Here is a 17,646-nt window from a genome sequence, read left to right on the forward strand (position 1 = left end):
GTTTTTGATTCTGGGTTTAAACAAGCTTTTCCTAAATTGTTTAACTTTATTAAATAACTATATGGTTCATATCCAGACATTGATTAATTGATTGATTGAGTTTTAATTTTTACTAATGTATTATATAACTTACGATGATTTGAACTGTTGATTCATTACAATGCAGCTCTTTGTTTGCTGCTAGGATCACAAAGGTTTAGAAATGACATTTCTTATGGTGTATATTAGTGGTCTATTGACGATGGCCGATCAAATCAGTTATGGGTTTACTGGGCACAGAAGCCAAGTGCAGTTTTACAAATAAAAGTGGATCTGTACATTTCTAAAACTTCAGTTTGCAAAACAAGACCAAACCCAAACATACATTTACAGTCCAAACCATTCACTATGATGAAACCTCTGAGAATGAAGTAATAATGGCCTTATTTTTTATGACATAATAAGAAAAAAATATCTGTATAATTACTCATGTTTTAATGTTATATTTAAAAAAATCACATCTGCAAAAATTTTATTTTCCTAAACATCAATGTGTGAGGGCAATCACAAATGTGATATTGATTTTCATACATCAGTTCAACTAACAAAAGTTTAATACTGAGTTACGGCTTTAAATGATATTTTATTGACTGTCGATACAGGCAAGGCTGCTGTCTTACTGCTGTAATATTTGAGTGCAGTGTTGGACACAGTTGACCATGCTGTTCTCATTTCACGCTTTGAGCACTGTGTTGGTATTCGGGTGAATGCTCTTAAAAGGTTTCAGTCTTATTTTACACTACTAATAGAAGATTTTCTGTCAGTATTTTTTAATTTATGTCAGATACTGCTCTGTTTACTTATGGTGTCCCGCGGGGCTCTATTCTTGCTCTGATTTATGGTCTTTGTACAGTACAGTATATACTTTCTTTGGGTTGTTTTTTTAATGAAACATTGGCATTTCTTTCCACTATCTATCTGGCCTTGGAATCTGGCAACTTCGACTTTGACACTCTTCATTTTATTAGGAATTGTGGTTGATTTTGAAATTCCTAAATGGTTTAGCTAGCACCTTTATACCTGTACATGTCTGTGTGTTCATAAAGGTCTCTTAGGTCAACCAACCAGGTACTGCTAAATGTTCCTCAAGCAAGACTCTGGCCTACCAGTTTTTATTAGCTATGCTCCATACGCTTTATGATTTAAATATTTTTATTTTTTTGTGCGATTTTTTTTTTTATTCTTTGAAAGTTTGGCGTATATTTTACAGCACCTTCAACTCTTGATTTAATGATGCTATAGTAGTAAAGTTGATATACATAGCTTTTTTTCACACATAAAGCTGGAGCAGATCTTTTGCACCCCACAGGGCAACTGGAATGATTCAATTAATTTCTTTTGAAATAATCGTTTAAGTCAGGCTGTCCTTACTTTAAATATTGTCTCCTGGTTTAACTACCTCTCTGTTAAAAGCAAAAACAGACTTTTAAGAGTAAAAAAATTGGTGAGAGACAAACAACACTCATTGATCTCTTTAGCGTTGCTTTAAAAAGGATAGCCATTGGAGACTCTTCCTCTGTATAGATCTTTTCAGTTTCATCCATCTTACTAAATAAAGTGTCTTTGGTGAAACGGTTCAAGAATAAGATGTTTTTCACAACAATAATTGGTTTTTCTAGTAGGATCTCAAATTGATTTTTTTATGCATTGTCATTGTCAGTTGGGTTTTCATACTTTACAACAGTGGTGCTCAACCCTGCTCCTGGAGATCGACCTTCCTACAAAGTTCAGCTCAAACCCTGATCAAACACAACTTAATCAATTAATTAGGACCTGAACAGCACTTGATAATTATAGGCAGGTGTGTTTGATATAGGTTGCAACTGAAATCTGCAGGAAGGTCGATCGCCAGGAACAGGGTTGGTCACGTCTGCTGTACACTATAAAAAGCAATAGCTGTTCTCGCTAATAAAAATCAATTGCAGTTAACTTTTTATGATTACGTTTGTTCACCTTACAATATTTTAACATGTAACCCCAACTTTTTAGCACATTAAGTTGTTAAACTGAATAGAATCAAGTAAACAGTCTGTAAAGGGAGCCAAACTGTGGAATGATTTAACTGTTAGGCTACAATCAGAAAGTAATATGAATATTTTTAGTAGTGTTTTTAAAAAGTGTTTAAAAACAAAACAGCAGTGTTTGCACAAATAGTCTACTGTTAGTTTGTTGGATCATGTTGCCATTGCTTTTGCTTTTTTATGTAATGAATTATAAAGTTGTGTATATGTTTTTTTTTATTATATTTCCATTTTGTCAATTTTTTCAAGCCTCATGGACAGTTGTTGAGAATTAGCAAGTTTGCTAGAACACTTAAACAAATGCATCTGGTTGTCCAGTGTAATTGTGATGTCCATGTCAAATAATAAAATAAAAATAAAAAAATAAATAAAATCTAAATTAACAATATGTATTCACAACTGTTGAGTGGTCATGTGTCAAAAGCATGTTAATAATAGAGAATGGTGATGAGGGAACTGGGGAAACAGGTGGAAGAATTCAAACGTGAGCACAATCAGACATTCTGTCGTTTTCTCTCCAGCTTATTCCCTTTATTATTCTGGGGTTGCCACAGTTAAATGAACTGCTAGCTTATCCAGCATATGTTTTACGTAGCGGATACCCATCCAGCTGCAGCCCATCACAGGGAAAGATCTATACACACTCATTCACACTTACACACTACGAACAATTTTAGCTTACCCAATTCACCAATAGCGCATGTCTTTGCACTGTGGGGGAAACCGGAGCACCCGGAGAAAACCCACGCGAACACGGGGAGAACATGCAAACTCCACACAGAAATGCCAACTGACCCAGTCAAGGCTTGAACCAGCGACCTTCTTGCTTTGAGACGACAGCGCTACCCACTGTGCCACCGGGTCACATAATCAGACATAAGCATAATAAATCAGAGAGCTTTTTCAATTCTTTGATGTTCAAAATTGATAAACATTTATAAAAATTAACATATAATATATTAATAAATGTCATAATATTTAAATGACTATTAAAATCTATTATTATTATTATTATTATTATTATTATTATTATTATTATTATTATTACTACTACTACAATAAACCTTGGTTAAAAATTACTTGTTATATTGCTTTTTTGAAGTGTATGTATTGTTTTTTTTAGAGTGGCACGGTGGCACAGTGGGTAGCACTTTCACCTCACAGCAAGAAGGTCACTGGTTTGAGCCCCGGCTAGGTCAGTTGGCATTTCTATGTGGAGTTTGCATATTCTCCCCGTGTTCACGTGGGTTTCCTCCGGGTGCTCCGGTTTCCCCCACAGGTCCAAAGACATGTGCTATAGGTAAATTGAGTAACTAAAATTGTCTACAGGGTATGTGTGTGAATGAGTGTGTGTGGGTTTTGCCCAGTGATGGGTTGCAGCTGGAAGGAACATATGCTGGATAAATTGACGGTTTATTCTGCTGTGGCAACCCCATATTAATAAAGGGACTAAGCCGAAAAGAGAATGAATGAAAACAACATGGTGCAGCTAAATATCAACTTCAATTTACAACCCTGGGAGTAAGTAAGGTATTGGTTTTTGTCTTTACTTAAATGTTTTAGTTCAGCTAACTTGATAATTTTAAGGCAATCGGTTTCCTAATATTTTCCTAGTAATGTGTGTGAACACTAATGAGAAGTTAACACAACTAATTACTTTGAGTCTGAAGTTACCTTTATTAAGAACTTGTAAATACAAATAAGTTATGTTTACTTAAAATTAATACACTACTTTAATTAGAAATTTCAAGGCAATCAGTGGTTTTCTCAATTTTTCTAAGTAAGGTCAAGTTATTACATTTTACAGTGTATGTAATGTAAATAGTTTGTAAATAGTATAAATAGTACATTTTGCCTTCCCACTTAATAATAAAACATTTTAAACTTATAAACTGAACTGATTCAATTCACGGACAAAACGAATCAGTTGTTCAATTAAGCTGCTATGTCATTGACATAGCATTGAAATTGAATAGTCATTAATAAGCTTTAACACAATTCAAAACAAATTCCTTTCAGTTGTGTCTCACCAAATTCATCCGCAGAAAAATGCTGGGTCCAGAAGGACTGTCCATTGGTTAATGTCATTTCATATTCCAGCTGCAGTCCATCTCCCTGTGTTGCATAGTGAAAGAGAAAGAGAGAAATTAGAGGAGGTGTAAATGCGAGCGAGGAAGCTGCAGAGACCATACAAACACTGAGTGCACAAATAGATCTCTGGGCTATAAAAGACTTCAAAGCAGCACCGTTTCTAGCTGTAGAGAGGATTTCGGCCCGGCTTAATAAAAGAGAAACACTTTGATTTCACTTGGCAGGAAAAACCCATTCCCTCTCTCCAAAAAGGTGATGTGCATGAAGTATCACCAAATCAATGTGGCCAGAGAGGAAAGAGAGAGAAAGAGACGGACAAAGATATGGAGCTGGAGAACGACAGAGAAAAGACTGTTAGATACAAAGAGAATGAGCATGAAAGGATGAAGCGAGTAATCAAAGATTGTAACAGAAGTTATGAGGCATTCGTCTGGCCAGTGTAAGGAATAGGAGAAAAGAAATTGGCAGCAGGCACAGAGAAGCTCCCTCAGGGACTGTGCTTTGGAGACAATGCTTTACTTCAGTCCAACAGGATTTAGTATCGTGTCCATCAGCCTGCTTCCATCCATGAAACAGCCCTTTACATTTTGCTCCATTTGTCTGGCTAAAATCCCATCACATCTTGTACCTCTCCAATGCTACAGGCGCATCACTTCAAGCATCTACAACAAAAATCGCTCAGTGAGATTTGAAAAAGGTCCAGTTCAGCACTGAGACTCTTTATCTATCAAAATATACTTTGAATCACTTCTTATTTGCCCTGTATGAAAGCAGGACTCTGGATTATATGGTTAGAAAAATGGAAGAAAAAAAAAAACAGATTTTGCATGTGTCATTCAATGTATTCAGGTAAATATTTAAGAAGTGAAAGCTTTAAAAACATTTTTGGATAAAAGTTTGTTCCATTTATAGTTTTGACTTACCAAATGTGCCTTGAATAATTCATAAAATGATATAAAAAATCAAATTCACATTATTGTAGCATGCATTATTGTTTAACTCTCTGTTTTTATACTAACAATTTACAATTTTAAATTGTAATTTTATTAATTTTAGTAATATTTAATTGCATTTGTTATGCGTATTTAAATATAATGTATATTAATATATTATATTAAATCACATTCTATTAATTTTTAAAATTATTTTATGTTAGCAGTTTTTAAATATTACTATTCATTTTTAAATATGCTTTTAACTTTAGTACTTCTGTTGTAGTTTGTATGTGTATATGTATGTCAGACCTGTAGCCAGCCTGGTAAAGGGGGTAAATCTTTTTTATGTCAAAAACTGTACCTTTTTGCAGTTATTTGCCTCATTTCTTATTTAACTGTGAGGTTTAAATCCTGCATTTTACTGAAAACACAGTTTTTTTCTGGATTAGCTTGTCGGTTGGTCATCATAAACATACTTTTTAATGTACCAAAACTTTTCCTAAAGATTTTAAATATAAATACAAAATATAATTTTTTTATAAATAATATTTAAATATAACATTTATAAAAATATTTTTTAATGCATCACATCATATATAATTAGGGGGAAAAGGAATCTGTTAAAAGTTTAAATTAAAAACAGCCTGTTAAAGCTTAGTAACATTTTGTCATTTAATAGGCAATAAACTAGCCGGCACATTCAAGTTTACTCAGTCAGAATTTGTCCACTTGAATAATAAAAATTTTAATGTAATAATAAGTAAAAAGAACATTTGAAAACTCATGGATAACTACGATAGCATTATTAGTATTTAAATTAACTTTTATATGCTTCAAAATTAACTTTTGGCGCTTCATACCTTTTTCGCCTTTTTGTTTCTTTCAAGAATAAGGTCCAAGATTTCGAATAAAAGTTGTTGCTATTTACCAACATAACAGTAGGTAAGGAATGAAAGATAATGTCACTTACGCCAGATTCTTCCCAGTCTTAATGCCTTTTTTAATGGACTATTTTCACAATTTATGATAGCAGTTAAAATTGGACAAATGAGCTCATGTGGGAAAAATTCTGGACCTTTGTCAGTAAGGGGTGAGTCTCCCAAACCAACCGAACCCCCCTGGCTCTGAGCCTGCATGTGGGTGTAAATAAAAAAATAAATAAACATATATATATATATTTATATATATATATATATTTTTTTTTTTTTTTTTTTTTTTACTTATATAATTTTTCGATTTTTCTATTTTATTTTTAAAAAATAAAGAAAAATAAAGAAAGATTAATTGAATATCAAACATTTATATAATTGTTTCAATTAAATAGGTACTTAACATTTTTAGTTTATGTAACAACACTGCTTTTATACATTGACTTCACATCAACCGCACAAACACATCATCAAGTGAAATGCATATCCTTTTTTTTTACTATATTTTCTCAGATGTCCCAGACACCACCACATAAAATAAAACAAGACAAAAACATCCAATTTAAATAATGCCCCATTCACATTTTCCTTCCCAAGATAGCTCTTTAATCCAGGCTTCACTGAGTAACCATTATGTTGCTTGATATGTTCATTAAAAATATCACTTTACCATTGTACTTGATGCATAATCAATCTAGCGTATTATTTGGCAGAATTACACAGCTATTCATCCTGAAGTCATTAATTATACCTAAGGTACAATAAGCTAGACTGCTTTAGGCACCAGTGTATTGTTTACTGATTCACACTCACCCCGCACTTGCTGAGCGCGATGTACCACCATCTCTCTCTGACAGAACGAAAACTTCGACCTCCTACACAGCTCAGCATCTCTTCATTACCTTCGCCTTCCACCTGACAGAGGCAGATACAAAACATACGGTTGCACAAAAAAGCTGATTTTCTCTGCATATTGGTTAAGCACTGCTTCGCCAGAAAATGGTTAGAATTTACTGTTGATTAAATTTTGTTTTTTTATTCTATCCATGGTAATATGCACAAGCAATGATTTCATAAAAATAAAAAAGCACACATAAAAATATGTAAATACTATGTCAGGTTTAATTAATGCAAGTTTGATTTGACTCAACCGATGGGGAATATATTAGGGTAAACAGTTCAAGCCCTGATACTGTATATTCAAGGCAAATCATTCTTCATTCAACGGTACAAAAAATCTTCTTCTGTAAGTAAACAAGTCAAAGCCATCCACACTACTGTGATAAGTGTCTGGATGAATATGTAGATACGTTCAGTGAGCTTCCTCTCAGCAACAAAATAAACAGACAACTAAAATGACGGCAGTTAAAAAGCATCTGATCATAGTGATGTGGGTATGTTTGCTTGAGCTCTGCATTTCAGCACTCTACTCAAGTCACGTCATGTTTATTTATATAGCACTTTATGCAGTGCATTGCTTTAAAGCAGGCAGCTAACAAACAAAACAAGTGTTGCTTCAGTTAGAATAACATCCTTTTATTTTGCATTGATATTGTTTGAAATGGCATCACATCAGTTTGTTCTTCAGTTTCACTTGAAGTATATCAGGGCCTTTATTAGGGCTGTTCACACTTGACATAATTAACCCTGGATCATTACAAACCCTGGATAAAATGAATCCTGGATTATCTTGCTTCTATCTTCTAAACGCTCTTTCACAAAGGATGCAGCAGTCAAGAATGTCTGGTTTATTTATCAATGGTGGAGATTTGGAAAGCAGCCAAATACACAATCAGCCAAACAGAGGTAGTGCGCAGGGTCTGTGCAGTTGTAGAGAACCGAGTAAATCTTGTCGAAATTTAGTACAACAAACAACATTTCTTAAGAACAATTCTTGAAGGAGACAGAAAAAAATGGTTCCCTCATAAGTTAACCCCACCATTGCAACATCTACCATATTGCGGTAATTATGGAATGGGGTGCACGCTCTAATGATGGCGCTCAAAACTGCAAACTTTGACTACCATCTCCACCAGAGCAGATCTTGAAGTGAGTAGTTAAGTTTGGCCTCCTCTACACAAGGGGTGTAGATGCCCATGAACCCCCAAAATTACAATGCCAGTGACTCGCAACCACAAAAATCCTTTGAGGTGGTTATAAATATATAAACCTTGCACACAATGGTGCACACATACCAATAAGCTCAAGTCTATTCTTCATTTAATTTTGAAGAACTCCATTTAGAGACTAGTCTCCATGTTTAGTTGTGGCCTGTATTTTGTTTAATATGTGAGTGCTGTAAAGGTGTCAGAAATTTTAACCTGGTACCATAAAATTAAAGTGCTGTGTCTTTAATCTAACGTAATCAACCTATGGAGGTCGCAAAAAAAAATAAAAAATCTAAAGGCTGATAGCTTTTTATTTGCACATTGTTTTTTAATGTAATTATTAACAACTATTTTTTTCTTCTGTGGGTTATGGATATTTATCCTTCATTAATTTTCTTTTCGGCTTAGTGCCTTTATTAATCTGGGATCGCCACAGTGGAATAAACAGCTAACTTATCCAGCATTTGTTTAATGCAACGGATACCCTTTCAGCTTTAACCTATTACTGAAAAACAAACAAACACACTTATACACTACAGACAATTTAGCCTACTAAATTCAATAGGTTATGGATAAAATATGGTAGTTCTAACAGTTTAATAAAATTAATTTGTTTTTTGGAAGTCACCAAATGACTCCCCCCCCTCATTGTCTTGCAACCACTACTCTGGGAACCACTGCTCTACGCTATGTTTACGTAGAGGAAAATCTTTTTAATATTGAAAATAACTTTACAGTGTTATGTTTGCACCATGACAGTGCTTGTGTCTATTGTAAACATTACAATCCCTCAAGCAGGCAACGATATTAATGCAAACATAGCAGACTCATTGAAAAAAAAAACATTGTGCATAATCTGTATTAGAAAGCATTCACTTAACCCGATGTCTAAGTAAATAAAATAGCCTTGACAGCAGCATTACTGACTGAGGCTCCACATCTACACTGACTTTGTTATCTTTCACTATTACAGGACTCAGATGTGCAAAAGAGGAAAGCTGGCACTTTCAGTACTTACAGTATACAAAGTATTTTAGCAGTCGTATTGTTTTATCGCTTCGCTGCACAATTATTAAAAAAATAAAACATTAATTACAATTCAGGCGACGCGGTGGCACAGTGGGTAGCACGTTCGCCTCACACTCACAGCAAGAAGGTCGCTGGTTCGAGCCTCGGCTGTGTCAGTTGGCATTTCTGTGTGGAGTTTGCATGTTCTCCCCGTGTTCTTGTAGGTTTCCTCCGGGTGCTCCGATTTCCCCCACAGTCCAAAGACATGTGGTACAGGTGAACTGGGTGTGCTAAAATTGACCGTAGTGTATGAGTGTGTGTGTGTGAATGAATGTGTATGGATGTTTCCCAGTCATGGGTTGCGGCTTGAAGGGCATCAGCTGCTTAAAACATATGCTGAATAAGTTGGTGGTTCATTCCAATGTGGCGACCTCAGATTAACAAAGGGACTAAGCTGAAAATAAAATGAATGAATGAATAATTACAATTCACAGCATTTTTTATCAAGCTAGACATCCTTCATACAGAGGGTGCTCCTGTCCACCATGCGTGGAGTTACACCTATGATTGTAGTAGAATTTTGGTACATTTTACAGAAAGCTGTCTTGTTTATCAGGAGGCTTAAGATTTGATCTATAAACACCTCACATTACCAGATAATCTGGGCCAAACATCAGAACCGAGGTGCTGGACAAGATTTGCTCTCAGATTGTCAGGAAGATTGTCAACCTCCAGTAAGCTCGAGTCCAGCTTAACAGCGTGAAAGCAGCGCTAACTCTGAAGGGTTTCACAAAAATTGATGTTAACCCCACTTCTAAATGACAAGTCTGAAATGTTCCTTTACTCTGCATTAAAAGCGGTGTTTAGATAACCTGGCTGACAACTTAGGGTTAAGTGCACTTTGAAATGTCCAATTTTCACAATAGCTTTTGGTGGTGTTGTACATTTAAACTGCAATCGCTTGATTTCAAACACACAGACTTTAAAGACAAGTTTGTTTCTTACCATACATCCAGACCAAGTGTAGCGGGTGGTCAGGTTGATGACCTGGTTATTTTCAGGCCTCAGTACTGACTCTTTCTGGTAGCAATCCTGTTGAGTAAATGAACCCTTTATTAGCAAGCATGCTCTCCGCGGGATTTCAAACTCCCACTAACAACAACAAGAGCTAAAGCACTAAGTAGCAGATTAGGACTGAAGGAGTGTGATGAGGAGCAAGGGCTTCCTTCAGTATGAGCACTTTTGCATACAGTCCCGCAATGCAGATCCTGCCTCAGGGAGGAAGAAAATTTGCTGTGTTTAAATGTGCACATGCACTGACACTCGTGTCTTTCTGGAGACTGGATTTGGGCTCCTAATCCACAGAGCACTGCTGACATTTCTCCTTTAATCCTTATACTTTCTACTTTTGATGCACAACACACACATTCATGCTGCTGCTGTTTGTTCACCCACACATGCGGTCAGTCAGTGCACTCAATATTTTCACACACACAAACACAAAGTCTGTCAGTGTGTGTCTCACCTTGTCCGGCCTCTTGTACACAGCTGGCCACTGAGAGCTTTCATCAAAGTAGAGCAATATGTTCTGACAGCATCGGGACTTTCAGCAAAAAGCAGACAGAGAAAGAAAGAAATGGGGAGGAAGACAAGACAGATTAATATATAGATGGAGAGAGAGATTAATACTTGAAATTTCCATGCACAACCAAGTCATTTTGAAGATCTATTGAGTGTATCAACAGAAAATAATGACAAATGACAACAACTGATCAGAACAGTGTGACAACATCATTTAATGGTTACTTTTTAAAATATTTGATTATAACTTTACTGTAAACACTTTGTAACACTTTGCAAATGTTTGTTTGACAACATAAATTACCTAAATTAAATAAAAATTTCAGGAACATATTATATGGATATGACATTTGGTATAATTGATAAAGGGGTGGTCAGAGTGTATTTTTGAAACTTGGTTGTGTTTATAAGATGCAAATCAATGTGTGCTCATGCTTCATTTGTAAAGAATCATGTTATTTTTTCATTTATCTTACTTTGATTACAGCTATTCAGCTAACATGAAATCAAGAGGCCCTGATTGATCAGCTAACATAATGTGCTGTAATTCGCGGATTGGCCCCACTTTACTAGGAAAAGCCTCACGCACCTTCAAGCACACGCTTTTGCGCTGTGTAAACACTGTCAGTCAGAGAAGCTGTTAGCTGTTTCAGTTTGAGCCTGAATCAGACAGAAAATGACACAGAGGACACAGCTGAACCTCACGTCTGCTCTCTAAACTAAAATCTAACAAGTGTCTTTCACATATATTCAGGTTATAAGCAGGTGTAAGTAATATAAAACGTTCACATATCTTTTGCGAGTTTGTTATTTGAGATATAGAACGCACAGAAAGCGGCCGCATAGAGACACTGCAGCACTGCTGATGATTGTGTTTGCAGGGGCTTGACGGATAAATATGAATTTGTAGCTGAATTGTTAACGGTGCCAAACAGCATTTCCCATTGTTTACATGCTTGTTTACATCCACGCTACATCATACCTCTAATGATAGAAACTGTGCATGTAGTAGATCAATTTTAACAAATAAAAATACTTACAGGCTGTGGCTCACAATCTAATCTGTAGGGTTTGCCAATCTAAAAGCCAAAGTCTCCCTTTACATAGAACTTTGAGCGTATTACATTCAGAGATGTTGTTTATGTTCATTATGTACATTATACATGAGCTAAAGTTTAAAATATGACATCGTAGTGGACCACCCTTTCAACAATTCTCAACTTATAATATTTATATATTTTTTATAAATATAAAAAAATATTTTGTTTAGGTGCAATCCACCTATTAATTTTTATGTTGTTTTGCAAAAACCCTTTTGTGTCAGTTTGTGAAAATGAACATTTACTCACACTTCACCTTTTCCAAACCTAAACACATTTCTATATTCTGCAAAAACAATTAATTTCAAAGAAGATTGGTGACTAAACAATTGACAGAAGGAATTCCTTTGACAGTAGGACTCCTTTGGACTCTTATAGATTTTGTTTGTGAGTCAATGACTACTGAAAATCTCTCAGATTACCAACATTCTTCAAAATTTTTCCAGAAGAAACAAAATTGGGATTAGAACAAATGAAGAGTGATTTAAATATATGTTTTATTGTTATGCAAATCTTACCTTAACTTCGCAACATCCCAAAGCACAATGTCCTACTTTTTACTTTACTGCATTTCATAAGAACACATCGTTCCTTTTTATTTTGAACAGGAGAAATCACCACTCTCTCCACGATGCAGTGTCCAATTTGTGAATGAGCTCATTTTATTCAGCCCAACCTGTTTAAATCGGTTCACAAATTGCACTGAGCAGTTCATTCATAAATTTGACTGATCTAATTGCATCTGTTCTCGAGTCAACTCAGAAATTTAAATGATCCAGTTAGAGCAAGTCTGCAGTTAATCATTTACTGATTTAAATGATCCGGTCAGAGTGAGGAGGATTTATTATAGTAATTTATATGTAAAAACTAAACATAAACCTATAGTAATTCTAATTAATTTCTGTGCATCATCTTTGCTGCTGTGTGATGTTTTTTATATTACTTAGTTTTATATGCCAGGCTATATGACATATTTTATAATTTGCACTTGTTTGTATACTAATTAAGTAGTACAGCTGAATGATACTGGGAAAATAAGCAGTGAGTTATATGGTAATGAATTTCTTTGCGATATAACATTTCGCTAGAAAAACTAACTTTTTAAAAACATATTTATATAATGACTACACTGAAATAAACAGGTAAATCCTTTTCAGATCTAATTAATTCTAATTAAGGCTAAAAAACAGTGTCATGGTGCAAACATTTAGAATTTAAACACTATAAATGAGTGAAAACCTCTGCAGATATTCTTTTATTGGCTGTTGACATTTTCCTCTCTAGTCTTGACTCTCAACATTATTTATTTTCAGCTCTAGGTTCATCTGATTAAATTTGGTTAAACAAGCTTTGGACAAAATTGGCTAAACAAGAATGCAACTTACAAATGCTTAACACATAAACTAAACATTGATTATCACACCTATCTGTGATATGGGTATTGCATTTATTATTGATAAGATAAAAATACTTTTTCAATATATTGTGCATCTCTATTAAGTAGTAGTTATCAGTAAATGATTAGTTTTAGTCATAAAAAAGTGTTTAGTCATAAAATAAAACATCTTGTACATTTACTTCCGTAATTAACTACTATCATACTTGTACTAAAAAAAAAGTAAAAAGAAGTACTCCATAATTTTACTGCTTTTAAAAATATTTTATTAGGGTATCTATATTTTTAAAAGCAGTAAATCAAGTATTTTTTTATTTTACTTTGTTCATTAATGCAATGGCGATGACAAAAAAAAAAGAAAATATGGCAAAAAACAAAAAGTACAGCTTTAATTTCTGCTTCTTTATATGTACTTTTACAAAAAAAAAAATATTAAAAATAAAAAAAAACTGCTTATGAGTGCAAACTTTTTTCAAACCAGGCTCACTGGAGATGTGTGACCAGGGCTAGATTTTTGAGAACTGAGAAATATATAGCAGTGGCTATGTCTTCTTGCAGATTTTGTTTCCACAAATCCTCTTGAGGTCGTATACATTTCTGCCAATCTAAATGTCAATCTCACACATGTCCTTGAGATAGAAGCCAGTCAGCTTTTCATGCATAACATATCAGCTAGCTATCGCCTGACCCAACCTCCCCCTTTCCTAAACCCCAACCAATAGTGTTTTCAAAAGCAAACTAGAAGAAAAAAAACTGCGGTTCTGTGCTATTACCAAGATTTCAAACTGCTTTTTTGGGGTTCTGTTTTACCTGGTTTCTGAAACTGTCCTTTGTTGGACAGAGACACACAGAATGCAGCCATTATATGTACTTCAGGGCACATAATTCTCAGGCCCCGTTTACACTAGTGCGTTTTAGTTTTAAAACGGCGTTGTAGAATGAAAACGATCCACGTCCACACTTGCGTTTTACCCAGCGTTTCTGAACAGCTCTCCGTCCACACCAAAACGCTGAAAACGCACATCACGTGACCACACACACACTCTCGGGCAAGCGCTCCAGCATTTCTACCCAGATGAGAGCTCTGCTTGTCGGACTGCTCATCAAGCATCTCCCGCTGGATCTAATCTCACTATATTTGCTAAACGTGATATTTCATTCATGTTGTTGTCTTTATCTAACGACATAGGCCAATTCCCTGACTTTGGTCATTGGAATCTATTAAGTTACTTGTTTACGGGTAACATTGGTTAAGCGCAAAGATAAGTTAATGATTAATCCAGGTACATTGACTGATCGCTTACCTTTATTTCCTACAATGTATAAACTTATTGTATGTTATACTTTTATAATTATCGATTATTAAAACTAATATTCAGCAAAAGAGAGGGTGTGTTTCGTATTTTCACTGAAATTGAAAAGAGGCAGTTGTTATCGGCTCCGTTTTGTTATAAATATCCACACAGTGAAGATGACGCTCATATATGCAGCACGACGCCTCAACATTTCTGCTGTCTGTTTAGTTGCTAATATTAAAATGAAAATAGGCAGTTCCTTAAATCATGTTTACATTTTATTGTTGAGAAAGTGAAACAACGTAGCCAAGGTGATGTGAATGAAGTTATAAAGTACACTGTTCCCTTTGAAGATTTACCCGTGTCCTCGGTATGTTTTCCATATCAAACTGAAAAGGGGGAGACTGCAGCCTTGATCAAACTTGCAAAGTCTGAACTTACAAGAAGAGGATGTGAGACTGAACTGTGTGTGGGCTACTTAATATTGAGGAAAAGCCCCAATCAGATAGGCGAACGTTTGCAGCCCCGCCTCCGTTTTCAGATGTCTCCGTCTTTCCCCATCCACACTGAGACGGAGCAGCAGCGTTTTAGAATGAAAACGGCCTCTCCAGCGTTTTCAAAAAGCTCCGTTTTCGGCGCTCGAGAACTCCGGCGTAGTGTGGACGGATGGCATAACCGTAGCAAAACTTATGCGTTTTCAAACTAAAACGCACTAGTGTAAACGGGGCCTCAGTTCTCAAAAAAAATGCCTAGTATTCCCATATTCTGGACGCAAATAAATAAACACTAAACAATCAGCACTTTTACTTTTAAGAATTACTTGCGCAATCAACTACCTTCATACTTTTCCGAGAAAAAGTGAAAGGAAGTACTTAAGATTTTTTCTGCTCTTTAATATTTGATTAGGCCATCTATATTTTTATTTAAACCCTTCATCAATGTTCTTTGTCCAATAATGGAATCAAATAATTAATTTGCACATACATTAGTACCTTAAAAGTGTTGGGTTGTTTTTTAAACACAGTTTCAGGTAAAATATGGACAAAAATATGCTTAATTTTTAAATTACATTTTTATTCAAGCAGTTGGATTTGTTCATATTTTCCCAAATAATTTTGGGTTCAAACAACTCCACATTTTAATGAGCAATAGTTAAATATAATATAATATAATATAATATAATATAATATAATATAATATAATATAATATAATATAATATAATATAATAAAAGTTAACATAAAATAATATAATGTGGATCCAGATAAACAAGCAAGCAAACAAATAAATGAATACAATCACGTGCACCCATTAGATTATTAGATATTTAGTAAAACATTTGTAATCAGGTCATAGGCATTAATTCAAACTTTAATCTTTAATCTTACCTTGGGGTATCGGAATCTAAAGTTCAGTCGGCCAAAATCGGTCAGGAAGCAAAACCTTGTGAGGAAAACCCAGTCCTGTGAAGAGTGGAGGGGGGGGGGGGGTTGTTATATAGTGGCCGTGTCTGGATGTTAACCTTCATTCTGAGGAAAGACTCATGGGGTTCAAAAGAGACATTCATGCACTGCTTATCTGGAGACTCGCACAAACCATAGACATGCCCCTGCTAGCAGCAAACGCAACTGAGATTTGAGAGATTTTCAGCTCCAACACCCAGACATGACATCATTTAGCAGACAAAGCACCTTACAGCACATTTATAAGAAGGACGTTTTCCCTGGAGCTTGCTGAACAACACAATAGTGATGGCTCACAGCTTGCAGACATCGAACCAGCAGTCCTCTGCTTTCAAGCTCAAAACTCTACACCTGAAAATGCAGAAGTACAGTTTTATCTAATAGAAGTCTGACTTAACAGTTTGAATAGATAGTTTGGCCAGAAATGAAAATTCTGTCACCATTTACTCTCCCTCCACTAGTTTCTTTCTTCTGTTAGAACACAAAAGAAGTCATTTTGAAGAATGCTGAAAACCAGTTGCCATTCAACAGAGGACAGAAACCCATAATGGTTTGGAACCGCTTGGCGATGTGCAAACGGTGAATAAATGATAATTTTGGGGAGAACTATCCCTTTAACATCACATTCTCCTGTACAGTGGAGGGGTTAATGAAGTTCCTGCAGTGTTCAGTTAGGTCTCGTCTCTCAGACTCTCTTGAACTTGCGCCGACAGACACACATGCAGTCGGTGAAGTGTAAAATGGCAGTAAGTGCGCTCCAGCTTTCAGCCTCTCATCCAGATTAACTTCCCCCTCAGTGTCTACTGTTGGTGGTTTCCACAAGGACAGGTTTCCTTGACAATGCGGACATCAGCCTTAAGACTCTCTGAGGCAGAACTGAGGCCAAACAGCCATTAAGAGCCTGGCGTCACATGACCGAGCTGCTGAAAGACCACCTTGTCTCTCCAAAACAGAAGCACATGTAAAAAAGCACCTATGGTCAGTCAGGCAGTTAAACAAACACCCACTCATACAGGAGAAGAAAAAAATCCCTGGTGAAACTAAAATCTCAGGACTATTGTCATGGCAACGGACACTAAAGCACTTCACAGCTACTATAGAAACAGGCCCCCTGTATAAAACACCTTCTACGGCATATGACTGTCCATTAATCCTGGTTCATAAATAGAAGAATATAAATATAAACAAATTATTTCTGTTGAAACTATTTGCCCTGGAAAATAAATCTTAGTTTCTTATTTTTATGTTGATGTACTTTACCTTATTAAAACAAGGTATATGTGCATGCATATTTAAAACAAATGCAAAATAATTACAAGAAACACAAAATTACTGAAACTTTAACAAAAAATGGTCATTTATACAGAACTGAAAATGAAACATAAAAAGTTATCATTACTAGTAAAATACAATATAATGTATAATTACAGATCATATTTTAAAAAATCTGAGATGTGGTACTGGATATTTGCGTTAAGTAAAAGTTCAGTTTTACAAAATATACGCAATAATATTAAAAGTAATAGTCAAAGGATAGGAAACAGTAAGATCTGTTCATTTTTTTTAAAGAATTCTGCTCTCCAAGGCTGCATTTATTTGATCAAATTTACAGTAAAAATTATTACATTGTGATTTTTTTAGCCATTAACAATCACAATTATTAATTAATTCACAATTCATT

The 17,646-nt window shown here is 35.1% G+C and overlaps 1 protein-coding gene across 3 annotated transcripts in view; it reads right to left on the bottom strand.

The window, feature by feature from the left end:
* The window catches only part of tmem145 (transmembrane protein 145), a 51,009-nt gene that overhangs the window by 25,560 nt on the left and 7,803 nt on the right, over window positions 1-17,646 (bottom strand). For 2 of the 3 annotated variants that reach the window (XR_012392078.1, XM_680970.11), the window contains exons 2-6: window positions 15,891-15,965; window positions 10,657-10,734; window positions 10,137-10,223; window positions 6,829-6,930; window positions 4,091-4,175 (exon numbers count right to left, since the gene is read on the bottom strand). Coding sequence is in view for 2 of the 3 variants with exons in the window: in XM_680970.11 (XP_686062.6) it covers window positions 4,091-4,175; window positions 6,829-6,930; window positions 10,137-10,223; window positions 10,657-10,734; window positions 15,891-15,965 (427 nt within the window). In the remaining variant the exon portion in view is untranslated. Of the gene's footprint in view, window positions 1-4,090; window positions 4,176-6,828; window positions 6,931-10,136; window positions 10,224-10,656; window positions 10,735-15,890; window positions 16,317-16,405; window positions 17,030-17,646 lie in introns of those variants that run through there. The other variant, XM_073926045.1, reaches the window with a different exon arrangement.

This window comes from Danio rerio, chromosome 16 (genome assembly GCF_049306965.1).
Source record: "Danio rerio strain Tuebingen ecotype United States chromosome 16, GRCz12tu, whole genome shotgun sequence".
Lineage (NCBI taxonomy): Eukaryota > Metazoa > Chordata > Actinopteri > Cypriniformes > Danionidae > Danio > Danio rerio.